Genomic DNA, 14,166 nt, shown 5'->3' on the forward strand with positions numbered 1-14,166 from the left:
AGTTGCTAACTTTATCCATGCCGTTCACAAGAATAACTTCAGAGCAGAGATCGTCTTTACTGACAGCTTCAGAACGAACAATCTAATTCATCAGCAGTCAGAATAGAAATCCTAGTTGTCGCCAACAAGTCATTCCACATAACATGGAAGCCGGCCAAATTAAAGCACGTAGATTACTAGGTTATTAAATTGCTCATCATCAGCAGCATCGGCCGTCGTGACGCGACGAGATCAGATCAGGTGAGCATGGTGCCGTCCTTCTTGCGCACCTCCACCTGGAGCACGTGCTCGTCGTCCTCCCACTCGTCCTCCCACTCGTCGTCGTCGTCGTCGACGCAGGGGCCCTCGCGGATCACCTTGAAGAAGCAGGTGTCGCCGACCTCGAGGCCGTTGTCCACGCAGAACTGGTGCCACCCGTACTTGAGCGCCGTGCGGTCCCCGAGCGCCCGCCTCCCGCGCTTCAGGTTCACCGACCACGACCGCCCGCCCATCCGCAGCTCCACCCGCCGCCGCCGCGCGTACCCGTGCGCGTCCTGGAACTCCACCGGCACGTTCTGCGCCGCGCGCACCGAGACGACGTGCGAGTGAGTGGTCGATGCACTGCGGTCTGAGCGAGAACAAGTATTGACGGCGACTCACCAGGTACTGGTTCTGCTTCGTTCCCAGGTTGCACTGCCTCAGACTCACGGTGAACTGCGACGGCTCGGCGATGGCCAGCGACCGTCGGCCGGCCTTCCCGCCGCCTGGGCACACCAGCAGAAGGTTTTATGTTGTCTCGTCTCAACCACGCGGCGAACGAGTGACTGGATGGAGGGGGGACGTACCAGCGGCGCCGGCGTGCACGTACTGCTTGCGGCACGTGCTCCGGTCGAAGACCGTGATGGCGAGCGTGGCGGCGCCGCCGTCGTAGCGGAAGACGAGCACGTAGCCGTCGCGCAGGTCGTGGGCGCGGGCGAACTTCTTCCAGCCTTGGGCGAGGTACACGTCGCCGCGCTTCTCGTCGGCGAAGACCTCCACGTCCCACAGAGGCATCCCTGCGCCGGCGAGCCGCAGCTTCAAGTCCCGGCGAGCTCCGAGCTCCTGAACGAACTTATTGGGCAGCCTCTGCGCGCAGCACGATCAAATTAGCTCGGCGGCAATTACTTGCTCACCACAGCACGGCGCACGTTCGCGAGCTATTCCGAGCAGATCAGATTCAGCGAACAGCAGGACACTTACCAGTGCCTCCTCGTACATGCCAGGGAGCAAGATCTTGAAGAACTCGAAGTCGCTCAGGCTCAGACCTGCCATCTCCTCTTCCATGCCATCTCTGCACATGCATACATATATCTTAGCATAGGATCAGTCATCAGTGCACTATGAATTCAGAATGTTCCGAATTACACGAACACAAGCCCCAAAAATGTCCATGAAAAAAGGAGAACATTTTGCTTTCATCTACGGGAGATGATTGAAGAAGGCGAAAAGAGGAAAGCAGGCCAGAAGGATCTGATGCAGAATTGCAGAGTTTCAAGTATAATATATGAGCCTACTATGATGAGCAGAGGCTGATCTGAGCCAAACCTGTTGGCTGCCGCCTTCTGCTCCTTGCTGGAGCCTCGCCGTGGCCGTCCAACCCCAGCCGGCATGATCTCACCGCGAACTCTCTAGTCTTCTTGGGTCGCCGTCCGTGGATGGATCACCCAGAAAGCTGCAGGGAAGAGACTGGTAAATTAAAGCCTTCAAGTGGGTTTGTTGTCTAATGGCTGATTGGCTGAACTGAACTACTAGAACAAACAAGAACAAGAGCTTGCATGCACTGACCGAGAGAGACGAGAGGAGAAGATGGGCACGGGACCGAGAGTGATGACTGGCTGCTATATGGAGTGGGGAGAGACAGAGAGAGCGTAGAGATGCGGAGAGGACGAGGAGAGAGTTGCTGCGAATTGAAGCCGTGTTGAATGGAGGTTGCGCAGAAAGAGGAGCAGGGGGGAAGAGACGGGCGACGCCCCGTGATGGCTATATCGAGTGATCAGGCTCAGAGCACACACATGGCTCTGCTTGCCTTGTACAAGCTGTAGGTTACACGCCACAAATTGATTTCTGAAGCAAGAATTGTCACTCTCAAACTTATTTACAGATTAATTATTCGCAAAAAAACTTATTTACAGATTAATCAGTTGGATTCGTAATTTCAGAGTTTTTACAGACGCCATACCCCATCTTAGCTGCCATCCACTTGTGTAAAGCATGAAAACCAACATCATATCTCAACCTGCCTTGTAGTTGTAAAGCAGGAAAAACCCAATTCCAGCCTTGGCTCGTGAACAGACTTTGACAAGTAGAGGCCCAACCATTGCTTCAGGTAGCAAGCAATGCTTTTGGCTTGCATCGCCGTTTACGTGTAAATGGACAAAAGACTTGTGAATCCGGTGCATCAGTTTGACAGAAATAGGCTCAATTATTGGTCGCTGTAAAATCACCAAAGTACATTTGATTTCTGAAATCGTGGTTCTTTTTACTACACAATTTACAGGTTATTGCATTAGTATGCAGGAACGCGTTGAAGTTTTTCTAGTTCATCACACCACCACCACACACACACACACACACACACACGAAAAAGTAAAGAAAGACGAGAGTGCCTAGGCATTGTCGCTTCGCGTAGCCGACGATGGAGAAGTGAAAAGCACCACCAATCATGCCCTGCTCACGTCTGAATTCCTTTTCTACCTTGCATCATCGGGGTGGAATCTGGGTTGCCAAGTACTCCGGACTCAGTTGCCATTTCTTTGCATCGGTAGCAGCCAGTCATGATGGACCTCAAACAGTAGTAGAGGAAAAGATGGTGATGTGCAACAAATGCAATCAATAAGTTTCTATAGGAACACAAGATGTGGAATGTCACTTAGTGCCCGTTCAAGCGAAAAACAGGAATTTTTTGGTTCATTTATGTGCGTTTGCTGTTTTTCTTTAAGGAACCAGAGGCTGCTATGTACAAATCTACAATTGGTACTGGCCAATTAGAAAGAATGGAAGCCACATGAGCTCTAAAATCAGTGGAAATCAACCCCTTCATCCAGGGCCGTGGAGCCCAGCATGACACGAGAATCAATCTGCTTATCGAATTTCTTCCTTCTGCGTGCCTCAAACTCGTTGAATCCTTCCATCTACAAGGAATGAGAACATAAAAGGAACTATGATCAAAACAAGATTTTCTAGAGTGAAGGAAAACCGTACATGCTTCATGTAACTTACTTGTTGGAACTGGTCCCTCATGATTGGGTTGTCATGCAGCGATAGGTTCTGAAGAGCCGTGCAGTCTTTCAGTATGTTTTCCGGAAGCTGAAATGCAAAGTTGGGGTTGGGTGACAGGCTTTTGTTGATTTTGTAATGGAGCAACAAATATCAAGTGCATATACCTGACGAATTTTGTTGCCATTCAGTGATAAGGATTTAAGGCAAACAAGGTTGCAGATCGATGAGGGCACATCTTCAATCGAATTTCCTGGATATTTTGCTTCAGGATTAGTTCTCCAGGTAGAAGGTCCTAAAGGAAATGAAAAGCATGCTGTATTTTGCATCTGTTTTCAGCAACATCAATGGCTAGGCGCCTAAGTCTTATTTGGTTTAATCCACCAAAGGCGCATAAAAGTGTACATGTCTTTCCCTTCACAAATGGATTGTAGGTACTAGGACAGGAGATAGGAAAGTGAAATGTTCTGCAGCACTCATGTTCTGCTGTGGCGCATGCTGTGTTTGTGTTCCAAACAGAGCAAGGGCCAGCTTTTCTCCAAACATAAAGGAGAGGAGCATCCTAGGAGGATATGGTTGTGACATCCCAAACATTTCTTTTGTAGATTAGCAAATGGTAAGAAGGTAACAATATCAATATAGGATTAATCGTGCAATAGGATCTACGGGTGCTTGTGCACATAAAAGCAAAGGAGGTGGGGGCTGAAATAAGATCATGGTAGATTTGCAGAAAGTGATTCATACCATTTGCCTGCAATTCTTCCAGGGAATTGCAACCTCCAATTGATTCCGGAAGTTCTTTTAGTTTGTTATCAGATACATTGAGTATTAACATCTGCATCAGAAAAAAAAGGATAGCACCCCAGTGATCACATTGCACATTGACCGTTGTAAAATAAACATTCAGAAACTTCTTCACTATAAACGAAAAAATGATGGAATTTATCAACATGACTTAGTTGCAGATAATGAACTGTAGAATCAAGATTTATTTATTTTGATAAAACAAAAGTACGAAATTCATGTTTTTGTTGTATATCCAAAGTCAATACGCACTGTATCCATTAATATTTTTTGAGTGACCAGACTTGACTATTGTGCTCAAACACTTCCAAAATGAAGAAAAAGATTTTGGCATCTTTGAGCAAAAGAAGAAACTTACATTTCGCAAATCTCCCACACTCTTAGGCAGGCACATTAAAGAATTATGAGAAATAGAAAGTTGCTGAAGGTTTGACAGAGAACCCACTGGATGAAACAAAAAGAAAGGTTAGAAATACAATACTAGTTAGAGTATCACGGAAGTTATAACTTTCTAATTGCTAAGAGATGAAGCTTGCACCTAGGCGAATGTCAATAACTGTAGTTATGTAAATATAGTAACATTTTGCATGTTTCACTTCCGTTGTTAGAGAAAGATAGGTTCATAGGAACTAACATTCTTCAGGTAAGATAGAGATCCTATTTCTGTCAAGTGTGAGGATTTTAAGATTCCGCAGGTATCCAATGTTAGCCGGGATGTTTTCAATCAAATTACCAGCCAAAACCTACAGAAACAGAAAGAGGCAACAGAGTTCACGCCAAACCACCACAATTTGAAAGACATGGAAACATCAGAAGGAAGAACCATTTCTTGTAAATATGGTTCTCTAACCAGATAATCTACCATAACTTCTAATAATGGAAACTCTTACAAGTCTTTGCATATTCACGAGTCCACCAACTTCCTGGGGAATCTCAACTGCAACATATAATAGAATTAATTGATACTGCTCACAAGTATAAACATCAAAATATAAAAACATATAGTGCATGCAGTATTGTAGTTTATAGGTGGTTACGTTATTTCAATTCGAATTCAGAAATATGCACAGGTGAGGTGCTAAGAATAATTTTTCCCAGTTAAAAAAAAATGAGAAAGTTCTCTGCACAAGGTGCTAAACAATTTCCCATGGGTGCAAAAAAAAGGAAAAGGAACCCAGCTGGAGCAATTTTGCTCCATACATTTTACCAAGGAGGCAAGTGAAAAGAAAAGGTGCCCTCACATCTGATAGTTCTGGGCATAGTATAAACAACAGATAACGTCTGACCAGTTCCTTGCTAACTAAATACAAGCCAAAAAGAAAAATAAAAAAACAAACAATAAGATTGCATATTAGCAAGATATGAAATTCGTTTTCGTAACTGTGATTTGTCCATAGAACACCGAATAGAACAAATAGCTTATGTGTAAAAGCTGACTACCTAGTTTGTTGTTTGTCAAATCCAGAGTTCTCAAGGAATTGCCCACTTGTAGAACTTCATTTGGTAGTTCCTGCGAGGGAGCACTGATATTAAACAACATGCACTTGAAGAGAAAAACGTGTTATTGCAGTAACAGAAGTGTACAAAGTATGTCTGTGGATGTAGAGGCATCAAATATAACTTGACATATATGTATCTCTCAAATAAGAATCAGTATAATAGAACAAATACAGAGATAAACAACTGAACACATACTAATGTCAATATGTTTGTGCATAGATGTAATCTATCTGAGGGGATTCAGGATCCATATCTCAATCTATGCTCTGCATGAAAAAATAATGCTGCAATCTTACAAGGTGCTGAGAGGTGATAGCACACTTAACTATGAAAGTCTCTTCAAATGCTAATAAAAAAGTATATTGCTGAAATAGTATGTGTGGTAGTGTGGAGCGTAACAATATTCTGCAATATTCAAAGGTTAATACTGTACTTTTCTAGCAATAGATCGTGCTGCCCGAGTTATGAGCGGATAGACCTGTATATAGTTCAACATTTGAGCTGACGGCATGTACCTAAAATGTTTAGCTGAGTGCTATAAACCATACCACTTTTCCTACTTTTGTAGTGTTTTATTATTGTCGTTCTATTTAATCATGGTAACCTAACCTACCATCTGCAAATGTTTACAATTTTATGCTGAGTACATCAAAGACTCTTTTCTTTATTGGCATCAAATGCTTTTCAGCTAATTAGTTCAAGTATATAAGTTTTCACACACAAAAAAAAAAGAAAGACGCCCCTTTTTCCTGCAACCTAGAGACCAAATATACATGGTCACACACCATGGATTTGTTCAGTTTTCTCTTCAATTTGTAATTGTGACTAAGTACCAATGATAAACTCAAATATGGGACATATTGTTACAATGACGACCAGAAGATAAATCACAACCGTGAGAAATAATACGTTACATGAAGTAACATGTCAAGAAACAAAGTGCCAAACGAAGTTAACTCCATCACAAGTGGATCATATGTTGATAATATAGAAGCAGAATACGAAGGAACATCCCAACTTTAGTTAACTTGATGACGATGGACGGATGGAGTACTACTAATACTTCGCCATGGAAATGGAAACCCTCCCCAGCCGAGGCCAGCCATCAAAAGCCCCATTCGTAATCCATTCACCATCACATATTAAATCAGAATCACTCCTAGCCATCACACTAAAATCAGAATCACTAGATGGGCACAAAATTGAGTGAAGCCTACGAAACGCCGGGAGAATCGGGACAGAAAGAAAAAAAGAAGACAGAATTTTGACGGGCAAAGGTTGGGGGAGAGAGCGAACGCACCTTCAATCTGGCGTCGCGGAGGGCGACGATGCCCGTGGAGCGCCACCGCGTCGCGCGGCTGGCCGGCGAATCGGAGCTCCGGCTGCTGCAGCAGCCCATCCCTTTTCTCTTCTCTCGGGAAAAGGCTCTGGACTTTTGGCCGGGTCGTCGTCGGCGACTTTGGATGGAGGGATGCCGGACGGGGGCGGCGGGGATCTACCGGTGGGGAATGGTGCGGCGCCTCGTGCTCCCACTGTCCAGTAGGACCAACCCCGCTGGCTCGTCTCGCCGGCAGGTGGGGCCGAGGGTTCCGCTTACCTGGCACTCCGGTTTTCTCGCGGCACGGGCTCAGCAGCTTTGACTGGGGAATTTTATTCCTCACTTGCAAGTTGAAAACTACTAGTAAATTCAAGGGCTCGATCCAACGGCAAAGAAGCCGAGAGCAGAACGGAACAGCCCGCAGAACAGAACGCTCAAGCCAGCTCCCGGAGCTCCGTGTTCGGCATGGATACGAGGTGCTAAACTTTAACAGTGTCATATCGGATGTTCGGATGCTAATTAGGAGAACTAAACATGAGCTAATTATAAAATTAATTGCAAAACCTTGTGCTAATTCGCGAGACGAATCTATTAAGCCTAATTATTCCATCATTAGCAAATGGTTACTATAGCACCATATTGTCAAATCATGGACTAATTAGGCTTAATAGATTCGTCTTGCGAATTATACTCCATCTATGCAATTAGTTTTATAATTAGCTTATGTTTTGTACTCCTAATTAGTATCCAAACATTCGATGTGACAGGTATTTTAATAGGGTGTTCCCAAGCACCCCCGAATTCCCGCCACAGCGGATCGGCGGGTCTCGCTGCGGCGGATGCGCGCTCTGGTCGCCGTGCCTCGACCCCATGCCGGCGCGCCCGGGCTAGCTGGCTCGTGGAGTGGCGGGGAGCCGGGGACACGATGCCTACGCGCACGGGGGCCCGCCGGCCGTCTCCTCCACGCCCATCGTCGCCGTCGACCCGACGCGCAGTCCAGAAAAGCAGACTCCGAGCGTGCGCCGCCTATGCAGATGGACGCGTCGGGGTACGCACCGCACCGGCAGTGCCGTCCGGTGGTCCGGATCAGGACTTTCCTCCGGTTGCTCTCTGTTGGTGTGTACCTAGTCGACCGTGACAAGGGTGCCATATGTGTTGTCGTTGGCCTCGGTGCTCATCGAATCGGTAGAGGACGGCGACCGCGCAGGAGGACCTGCGGCAGCTGCTGCTGGCACGACCGTGGACGTGGAGGAGACGGAAAGTAGCATTGCACATGGGAGTAGAATTATCATAAGTTCATAACCAGTCGGTCAGAGAAGATTGTGAAGCTGGGTACAACACATGCTCTTAGGCTAAAATGTCTGCCTACTGAAGCATACTGGTATTTCTTCAAGATGGCTGCATTTGGAAGCAATGATCCACTTATACCTTCAGGTACAGCATTGAAATTTTGATGCTTATACATTGCATTGCAGTACTATAATATTTAACTTTGTAGGCACACAGCGACGCCAGATTGCGTCAGCTGAACAAACAACAACATACTTAGCTTGCTTAGCTCCTGGCACAAGAAGTCAACGACCATAAGAAAGAAAAGGTAAAATCATTACTAAAATCTCTTTTGCATTCACATATCAGCATATATTCCGTACATCAACTTTCCTCATTTATCATGAACTGCTCTCCTACAGGACATTGCACATGAGCAAGACAATACAGGAACACCTTTGCCTTCACCACAGCGCTTAGAAGCAATGGTTCCGGTAAATTCCCTTACCTGCAATACACACGTTTGCATACATTTTGTCCAAAAAAAATTTAATATTGTTGTATATTTCAACACCTTCTAACAGCCACCAACAACCACGAATGTCTCAACTCTCAACCAGTGAAGCAGTATACCTGCAAGATGACCTTCCATCACCTTCCAAAGTCAGATCAAGGTAACTTTTAATAAACATTGACATATACAATTGATTGCATACATCACATTGAATTAAAAGCATAAAGGGTTCCCCAGAATCACAGTTTGAGATTACACCGAATTAAAACATAGAAGCAAAAGTCCGCCTGAATGAAAACATAGGAACTCATTATGATGACATGATTCTAGCATTTCGATCACAGCCAAAATGCCACAGGATCCTCAAGGAGGATGTAGTTAGTTGCTTCGTGAGGCAGGCTGTAGGCTGTAGCAACAAACCCGACAGTGTTTAAGCTTCAGGTCTCCCTCCATGTCATACCTGAGGGAGAAGGTCATCAAACGATACATACAGCGACTGCGTTGCGGCAACTCCTGATCAGCCCCGTCGTCATCAATGGAGACACACTCCACAAGGCAGTATTTGCCCCGGCGCATGTAGACGAGGGTGGCGCTTACATGCCTCTCAGCCGGGTTCTTGCTGTACACATTCTCCTTGCTGCGTTTCATTTTAGGAGAAGGGCACAGTCGTCTGTCGCCAGTGTCCCCTGTGCCGGTGCTGGTCGCGGGGCAGCTGTAGAGGTACCCAAGGGTCTCCGGGTCTTTAGAGATGCCGACGAAGGCCTCGAGCGAGGGCTCGTAGTGCCCGCAGCCGGTGAAGGGCAGCGCCCACTCGCCGTGCAGTTTCCACGCGCACTCCTTCACGTCGAAGGCGAAGGTGGCCGCGGTGGCCCCGTTCTTGGTACTGACGAGGTGGATGGGTCCATCGGGTTGCACGGCGTAGGAGGAGACGTGCAGCCTGTTGAATGGCTGGATTGGGAGCTTCTCCCACGACAGATCGCTAGGTTTCTTCGGCGACCAGATCGAGGCAGATGTCAAATGAGTTCACGTCCATAGCCAATAGCTTGTCGTCGCCGACAAGGATGAAGAATGGACAAGCCGGAAAGTTGGGCCCGGGACCGAAGGCGACGCTCCGCTCCCGGACGTCGATGATCGGGGCGATTTGGTGCACGCCGGGATAAATCACCACGATCTTGTGCCGAAGGCGGACGTGATGCAGTTGGGCCACCCAAGAGGCACCAAGATGCGCAAGAAAGCTTGGGGCAAGGGCTGCTCGGCGCCAGCGCCGTCGCCTGAGCCGGACGACGGCAAGTTCACCTCGCGGATGCTGTATCCAGAGTGCCAGTCATCGAACACGAGGTAAAGGTGCTGCTGCCGCCGACGCTCTAGCGTACGGGCGCCGTCGCGTTCACTGCGCCGCCGCTTTGGCATCCTCGTTCCTTGCTCGTCGGCGCCCTCGCCTTCTCGTTCTCTACTCACCAACCGATCATTCATCCTTTTTTCCCTGGATTACTCGTAGATCTGGTTCGTTCCTGGGATTCGAATTTGATAAGAATCGGTTGTTGAACAGAAATCAATCAGGCCCAATCCTCGTACTGCAACTCAACCTGACAAATCCAAGTATCCCAAGTATCCAAATCTGAATCGAGGGCGGCAACAGGGAGGAAGAAGAGGGAATCGCGGGTACGCACACGCACCTATACAAGGCGGAGCGGGGGAGGCGAAGGGATGGCTTATAAACGGCGGAAACCCTAGGAAGTTCCCGGTGACCGGTGGACCTCATGGACCGTTCGTCAGTGCCGGAACTGGATAATGACCATTCGTAAGCAAACTGGCTCGACCGGGGGTCCGACTGCTAGCGCGATCCGTCGTAATTAGTCGGAATAAATCACAGGAATTATGGAAGGAAAAAACAGAAAGGAAAGCAAATCATCAGCCATGAAAAAAACGGATCAAAACCATTCAGGCATTCACCCTTCGCCGCCGGCCAACCATAGAAGCTGAACCAACTACGGACGCCCGCTCTGCGCCTCTCCCCGGCATCACGAGGCCACGCATGGGCGGCACGAGCCGCTTGAGTCCACGCAGTCCACGCTACAACGCTGGAGCAAGAGCAGGCCCGGCCTAGCAGCCTGGCCGTCGCCGGCCTGTATATACAGCAAGGTCCGCCACCGTCTCACGGCACCCAGCTCCCGACGCGCCGCCGGCAGCATTTCCGGAGGAGCTTGGACCATGAGCGGCGCGCGCGGGGAGCCGGAAGAACGGATAGGTGTAGGAGATTGAATCTCAGCAGAGGCTCTCGCTGGCGGCACGGGCCTAGCAGAGGTCGGCGGCGGCGGCGCGGCCTCGTCGGCTGCTCCGGCGCCGCCCCGAGGTATTTGCACAATGCCCCCTGGTTTGGCTCGCGATTAACAGTCGCGATCCAAACTGGGGGTCTTTTTATAAAATACCAGATCAAATATTTGTAAAAAGCCCTAGATCGCGATTATTGATCGCGATCCGACTGAGGGGTCCTTTTAGAAAATCCTGGATGGAATATTTGCAGAAGGCCCCCTGACAGCTCGGCTACCGGCGGTTCACCGAAATCCGCCGCCGCCCTCCCCATTTCTGTTCCGGCCAGAAACGCAGAGACCTGTCATTTGGTCAGGTCGATATTTCTCCCGCAGCAAGACGCGCGGCGAATCGCGGAAGGTCGCGCTCGCCGGGAACTGCCGCCGGCCAGCTTGCCCACGGGAAAATGGATACTCACCAAGCTGCAGGTTGATGGAGGTGAGCTCAGGGCCGGCGGCGGCAATATCGACAGAAAGGTGGAAGCTGAGACGAAGGTGAGCGGCGGTGACGGGAGCTTAAGTCCAGAGCAACATGTAGTATTTGCATGGAAAAGGATAAGATAGGTGCACCAGAACAGCAGAACCTGAGGAAATTAGAGGAAGGAGAGGGAAACTCCCATTCACATGTGAGGGAGGGTTAGGCCATCAGCAATAGCTTGTCCCCGACGGCGCCCTGCTTCGAGCCATGAGCTGGTGCTGGCGCTTTTGGCCGTAGAGCAGAGCCGAGGAAGGAGGAGCAGGCACAGGCAGGCTGTGTCGATGGAAACAAGGTGAAATGAGATAGAGAGCTGCAGATAGCCACGTAGGCAACCTCGGTCCCTATGTTGCCAGTCACGTGTCAACCCTGCCCTGTATTCATTTAGTCGACATGCAGAGAGGGAGAGACAAAGAGCGACCAGCCAGCTTACTTACGCTTCCAAAGGTCACATGGGATGTCGTTCGGATGCTAATTAGAAGAACTAAACATGAGTTAATTATAAAACTAATTGCACAAATAGTGTCTAATTCGCGAGACAAATCTACTAAGACTAATTAATCCATCATTAGCAAATGGTTACTGTAGCACCACATTGTCAAATTATGGACTAATTAGGCTTAATAGATTCGTCTCGCGAATTAGACTCCATCTGTGCAATTAGTTTTGTAATTAGACTATATTTAATACTCCTAATTAGTATCCAAACATCCGATGCGACATGTGCTAAAGTTTAGCAGGGGTATCCAAACACCCCTTTATTTAGCCTTGTCTTCTCAGCTTATTAAATTAGTTGAATATCACTTAAACTTGTCCGGACTTAAACAGGGCTGTAGCTAAAAAGTAGGAGGAATTGGAATGGAATAGATACCGCAGTTTTTTCGTTTTGAGGAATCCATTGTTGGTATGCTAAATTTCTATGCGGTGCAATGCATATAGTATTCGGTATTTCTCTACCAACAACTATGAATGACATTCTCTTTATGGTTTAGGGGGATAAGTTGAATCTATACCTGACTGGGATATTGGCTTTCTGTTGGGTGATATGGCTGTCTCGAAATAAGGTGGTTTTTGACAAACGTTGATAAAAACATTTTTTGCAGGTACTGTTCAGGGGAACGTATTGGCTCTGATCTTGGGCCAAGTTGCAGCGAAGTGAGAACAATGAGAAGCTCTTTATTTCAGCATGCCGAACCTTGGAGATGGAAGCTCTACCTTTCTTTAATTCAAATGGATGGTCTTTTATGTTGCGAATTGATTTTTGAATCGTCTTTGTCTTGTTTCAAACTTGTGGGTGTAGCAAGTGCTACTACTTATAATAATAGTGGACTTATCCTCCTCTTCGAGGAGATTGAAGTCCGAATATTATCCATTACTTAAAAAAACTAAAAAGTAGGAGTTAGAAATTGCAGCACGGCAAAATGCTAGAGATTGAATTGAGCTAAGCATCACCTCGACTTTCTTAAAAGTTATTAGTTGGTATTTCTTTAGCCTTAATAAAATAACAAACCATCTCAGTTTTTTCTCAACTTTGGCAGTCAGCCTAATCAACTTCTGTACTTCCTAATCCTCAAGCACCAGCCTACCGACTTGAATGGAAAATAACACATAATGGCCTTAATTTGTATATCTGGTTTTAAGATCTATTAGTTTGGATATGATAGCCAATTCGACGTCTTGCTCCACGATATAATGCAGCCCTTCAGTAGCTGGAGTAAATCTGCATATCTAAAGTTTAGCTCCGGATCTAAACACCCTCGACATGTAGAGAGGGAGAGACAGAGAGCGACCAGCCAGCTTGGCAGCTTCAAAGTACACTTCATTTAGCCTTGTCTTCTCATCTTATTAAATTAGTTGAATATCACTTAAACTTGTCCGGACTTAAACAGGGCTGTAGCTAAAAGGTAGGAGGAATTGGAATGGGGATAGATACTGCAGTTTTTTCGTTTTGAGGAATCGATTGTTGGTATGTTAATTTTCTATACCGTGCGGTACATATAGTATTTAGTATTTCTCCACCAACAACTATGAATGACGTTCTCTTCATGGGTTAGGGGGATAAGTCGAATCTATACCTACTGATAGGGATATCAGCTTTTTTTTGGACGATATGGCTGTCTCGAAATGAGGTGGTTTTTTACAAATGTTGACAAAAACATTTTTTGCAGGTACTGTTTAGGGAACGTATTGGCTCCGTTCTTAGGCCAAGTTACAGCGAAGTGAGAACGATGAGAAGCTCTTCATTTCAGCACGCCGAACCTTGAAGATGAAAGCTCTACGTTTCTTTAATTCAAATGGATGGTCTTTTATGTTGCGAATTGATTTTTAAGTCGTCTTTATGTCTTGTTTCAAACTTGTGGGTGTAGCAAGTGCTACTACTTGTAATAATAGTGGACTGATCCTCCTCTTTGAGGAGGTTGAAGCCGGAATATTATCCAAGAAATTGCAGCACGGCAAAATGCTAGAGATTGAATTGAGCTAAGCATCACCTCGACTTTCTTAAAAGTTATTAGTTGGTATTTCTTTAGCCTTAATAAAATAACAACCATCTCAATTTTTTTCTCTACTTTGGCAGTCAGCCTAATCAACTTATGTACTTCCTAATCCTCAAGCACCAGCCTACCGACTTGAATGGAAAATAACACATAATGGCCTTAATCTATGTCTCTTGTTTCGAGATCTATTAGTTTGGATATGATAGCAAATTCGACGTCTTGCTCCACGATATAATGCAGCCCTTAGT

General features: G+C 46.7%; 2 protein-coding genes across 2 annotated transcripts; both read right to left on the minus strand.

Annotated features, from left to right (window-relative positions):
* Positions 1-33: 33 nt before the first annotated feature.
* Positions 34-1,982, minus strand: LOC101783636 (B3 domain-containing protein Os03g0212300). Its single transcript, XM_004985167.4, has 6 exons — positions 1,804-1,982; positions 1,564-1,690; positions 1,219-1,309; positions 825-1,104; positions 640-743; positions 34-554 (listed from the first exon to the last, which is right to left on the minus strand). The coding sequence occupies exons 2-6, from the start codon at positions 1,626-1,628 to the stop codon at positions 237-239; spliced, it is 858 nt and encodes a 285-aa protein (XP_004985224.1). The 5' UTR covers positions 1,629-1,690; positions 1,804-1,982; the 3' UTR covers positions 34-236.
* Positions 1,983-2,833: 851 nt separating this feature from the next.
* LOC101784321 (plant intracellular Ras-group-related LRR protein 7) lies at positions 2,834-7,041 on the minus strand. Its single transcript, XM_004985168.3, has 9 exons — positions 6,839-7,041; positions 5,479-5,548; positions 4,929-4,975; positions 4,673-4,781; positions 4,397-4,482; positions 3,979-4,069; positions 3,402-3,487; positions 3,238-3,324; positions 2,834-3,149 (listed from the first exon to the last, which is right to left on the minus strand). The coding sequence occupies exons 1-9, from the start codon at positions 6,935-6,937 to the stop codon at positions 3,036-3,038; spliced, it is 789 nt and encodes a 262-aa protein (XP_004985225.1). The 5' UTR covers positions 6,938-7,041; the 3' UTR covers positions 2,834-3,035.
* Between the last annotated feature and the right edge of the window lie 7,125 nt (positions 7,042-14,166).

Source organism: Setaria italica, chromosome IX, assembly GCF_000263155.2.
Source record: "Setaria italica strain Yugu1 chromosome IX, Setaria_italica_v2.0, whole genome shotgun sequence".
NCBI lineage: Eukaryota > Viridiplantae > Streptophyta > Magnoliopsida > Poales > Poaceae > Setaria > Setaria italica.

Bases quoted from the DNA above. Each gene is read 5' to 3' on its own strand.
- LOC101783636 (XM_004985167.4), bottom strand. From the start codon at position 1,628: ATGCCGGCTGGGGTTGGACGGCCACGGCGAGGCTCCAGCAAGGAGCAG. The intron at 744-824 runs GTACGTCCCCCC...TGGTGTGCCCAG, and splicing joins CGTGCACGCCGGCGCCGCTG to GCGGCGGGAAGGCCGGCCGA. The intron at 555-639 runs GTGAGTCGCCGT...CGCGCGGCGCAG, and splicing joins CGAAGCAGAACCAGTACCTG to AACGTGCCGGTGGAGTTCCA.
- LOC101784321 (XM_004985168.3), bottom strand. From the start codon at position 6,937: ATGGGCTGCTGCAGCAGCCGGAGCTCCGATTCGCCGGCCAGCCGCGCG. The intron at 4,782-4,928 runs GTAAGAGTTTCC...CTGTTTCTGTAG, and splicing joins TCGTGAATATGCAAAGACTT to GTTTTGGCTGGTAATTTGAT. The intron at 3,150-3,237 runs GTAAGTTACATG...CATTCCTTGTAG, and splicing joins TGAGGGACCAGTTCCAACAA to ATGGAAGGATTCAACGAGTT.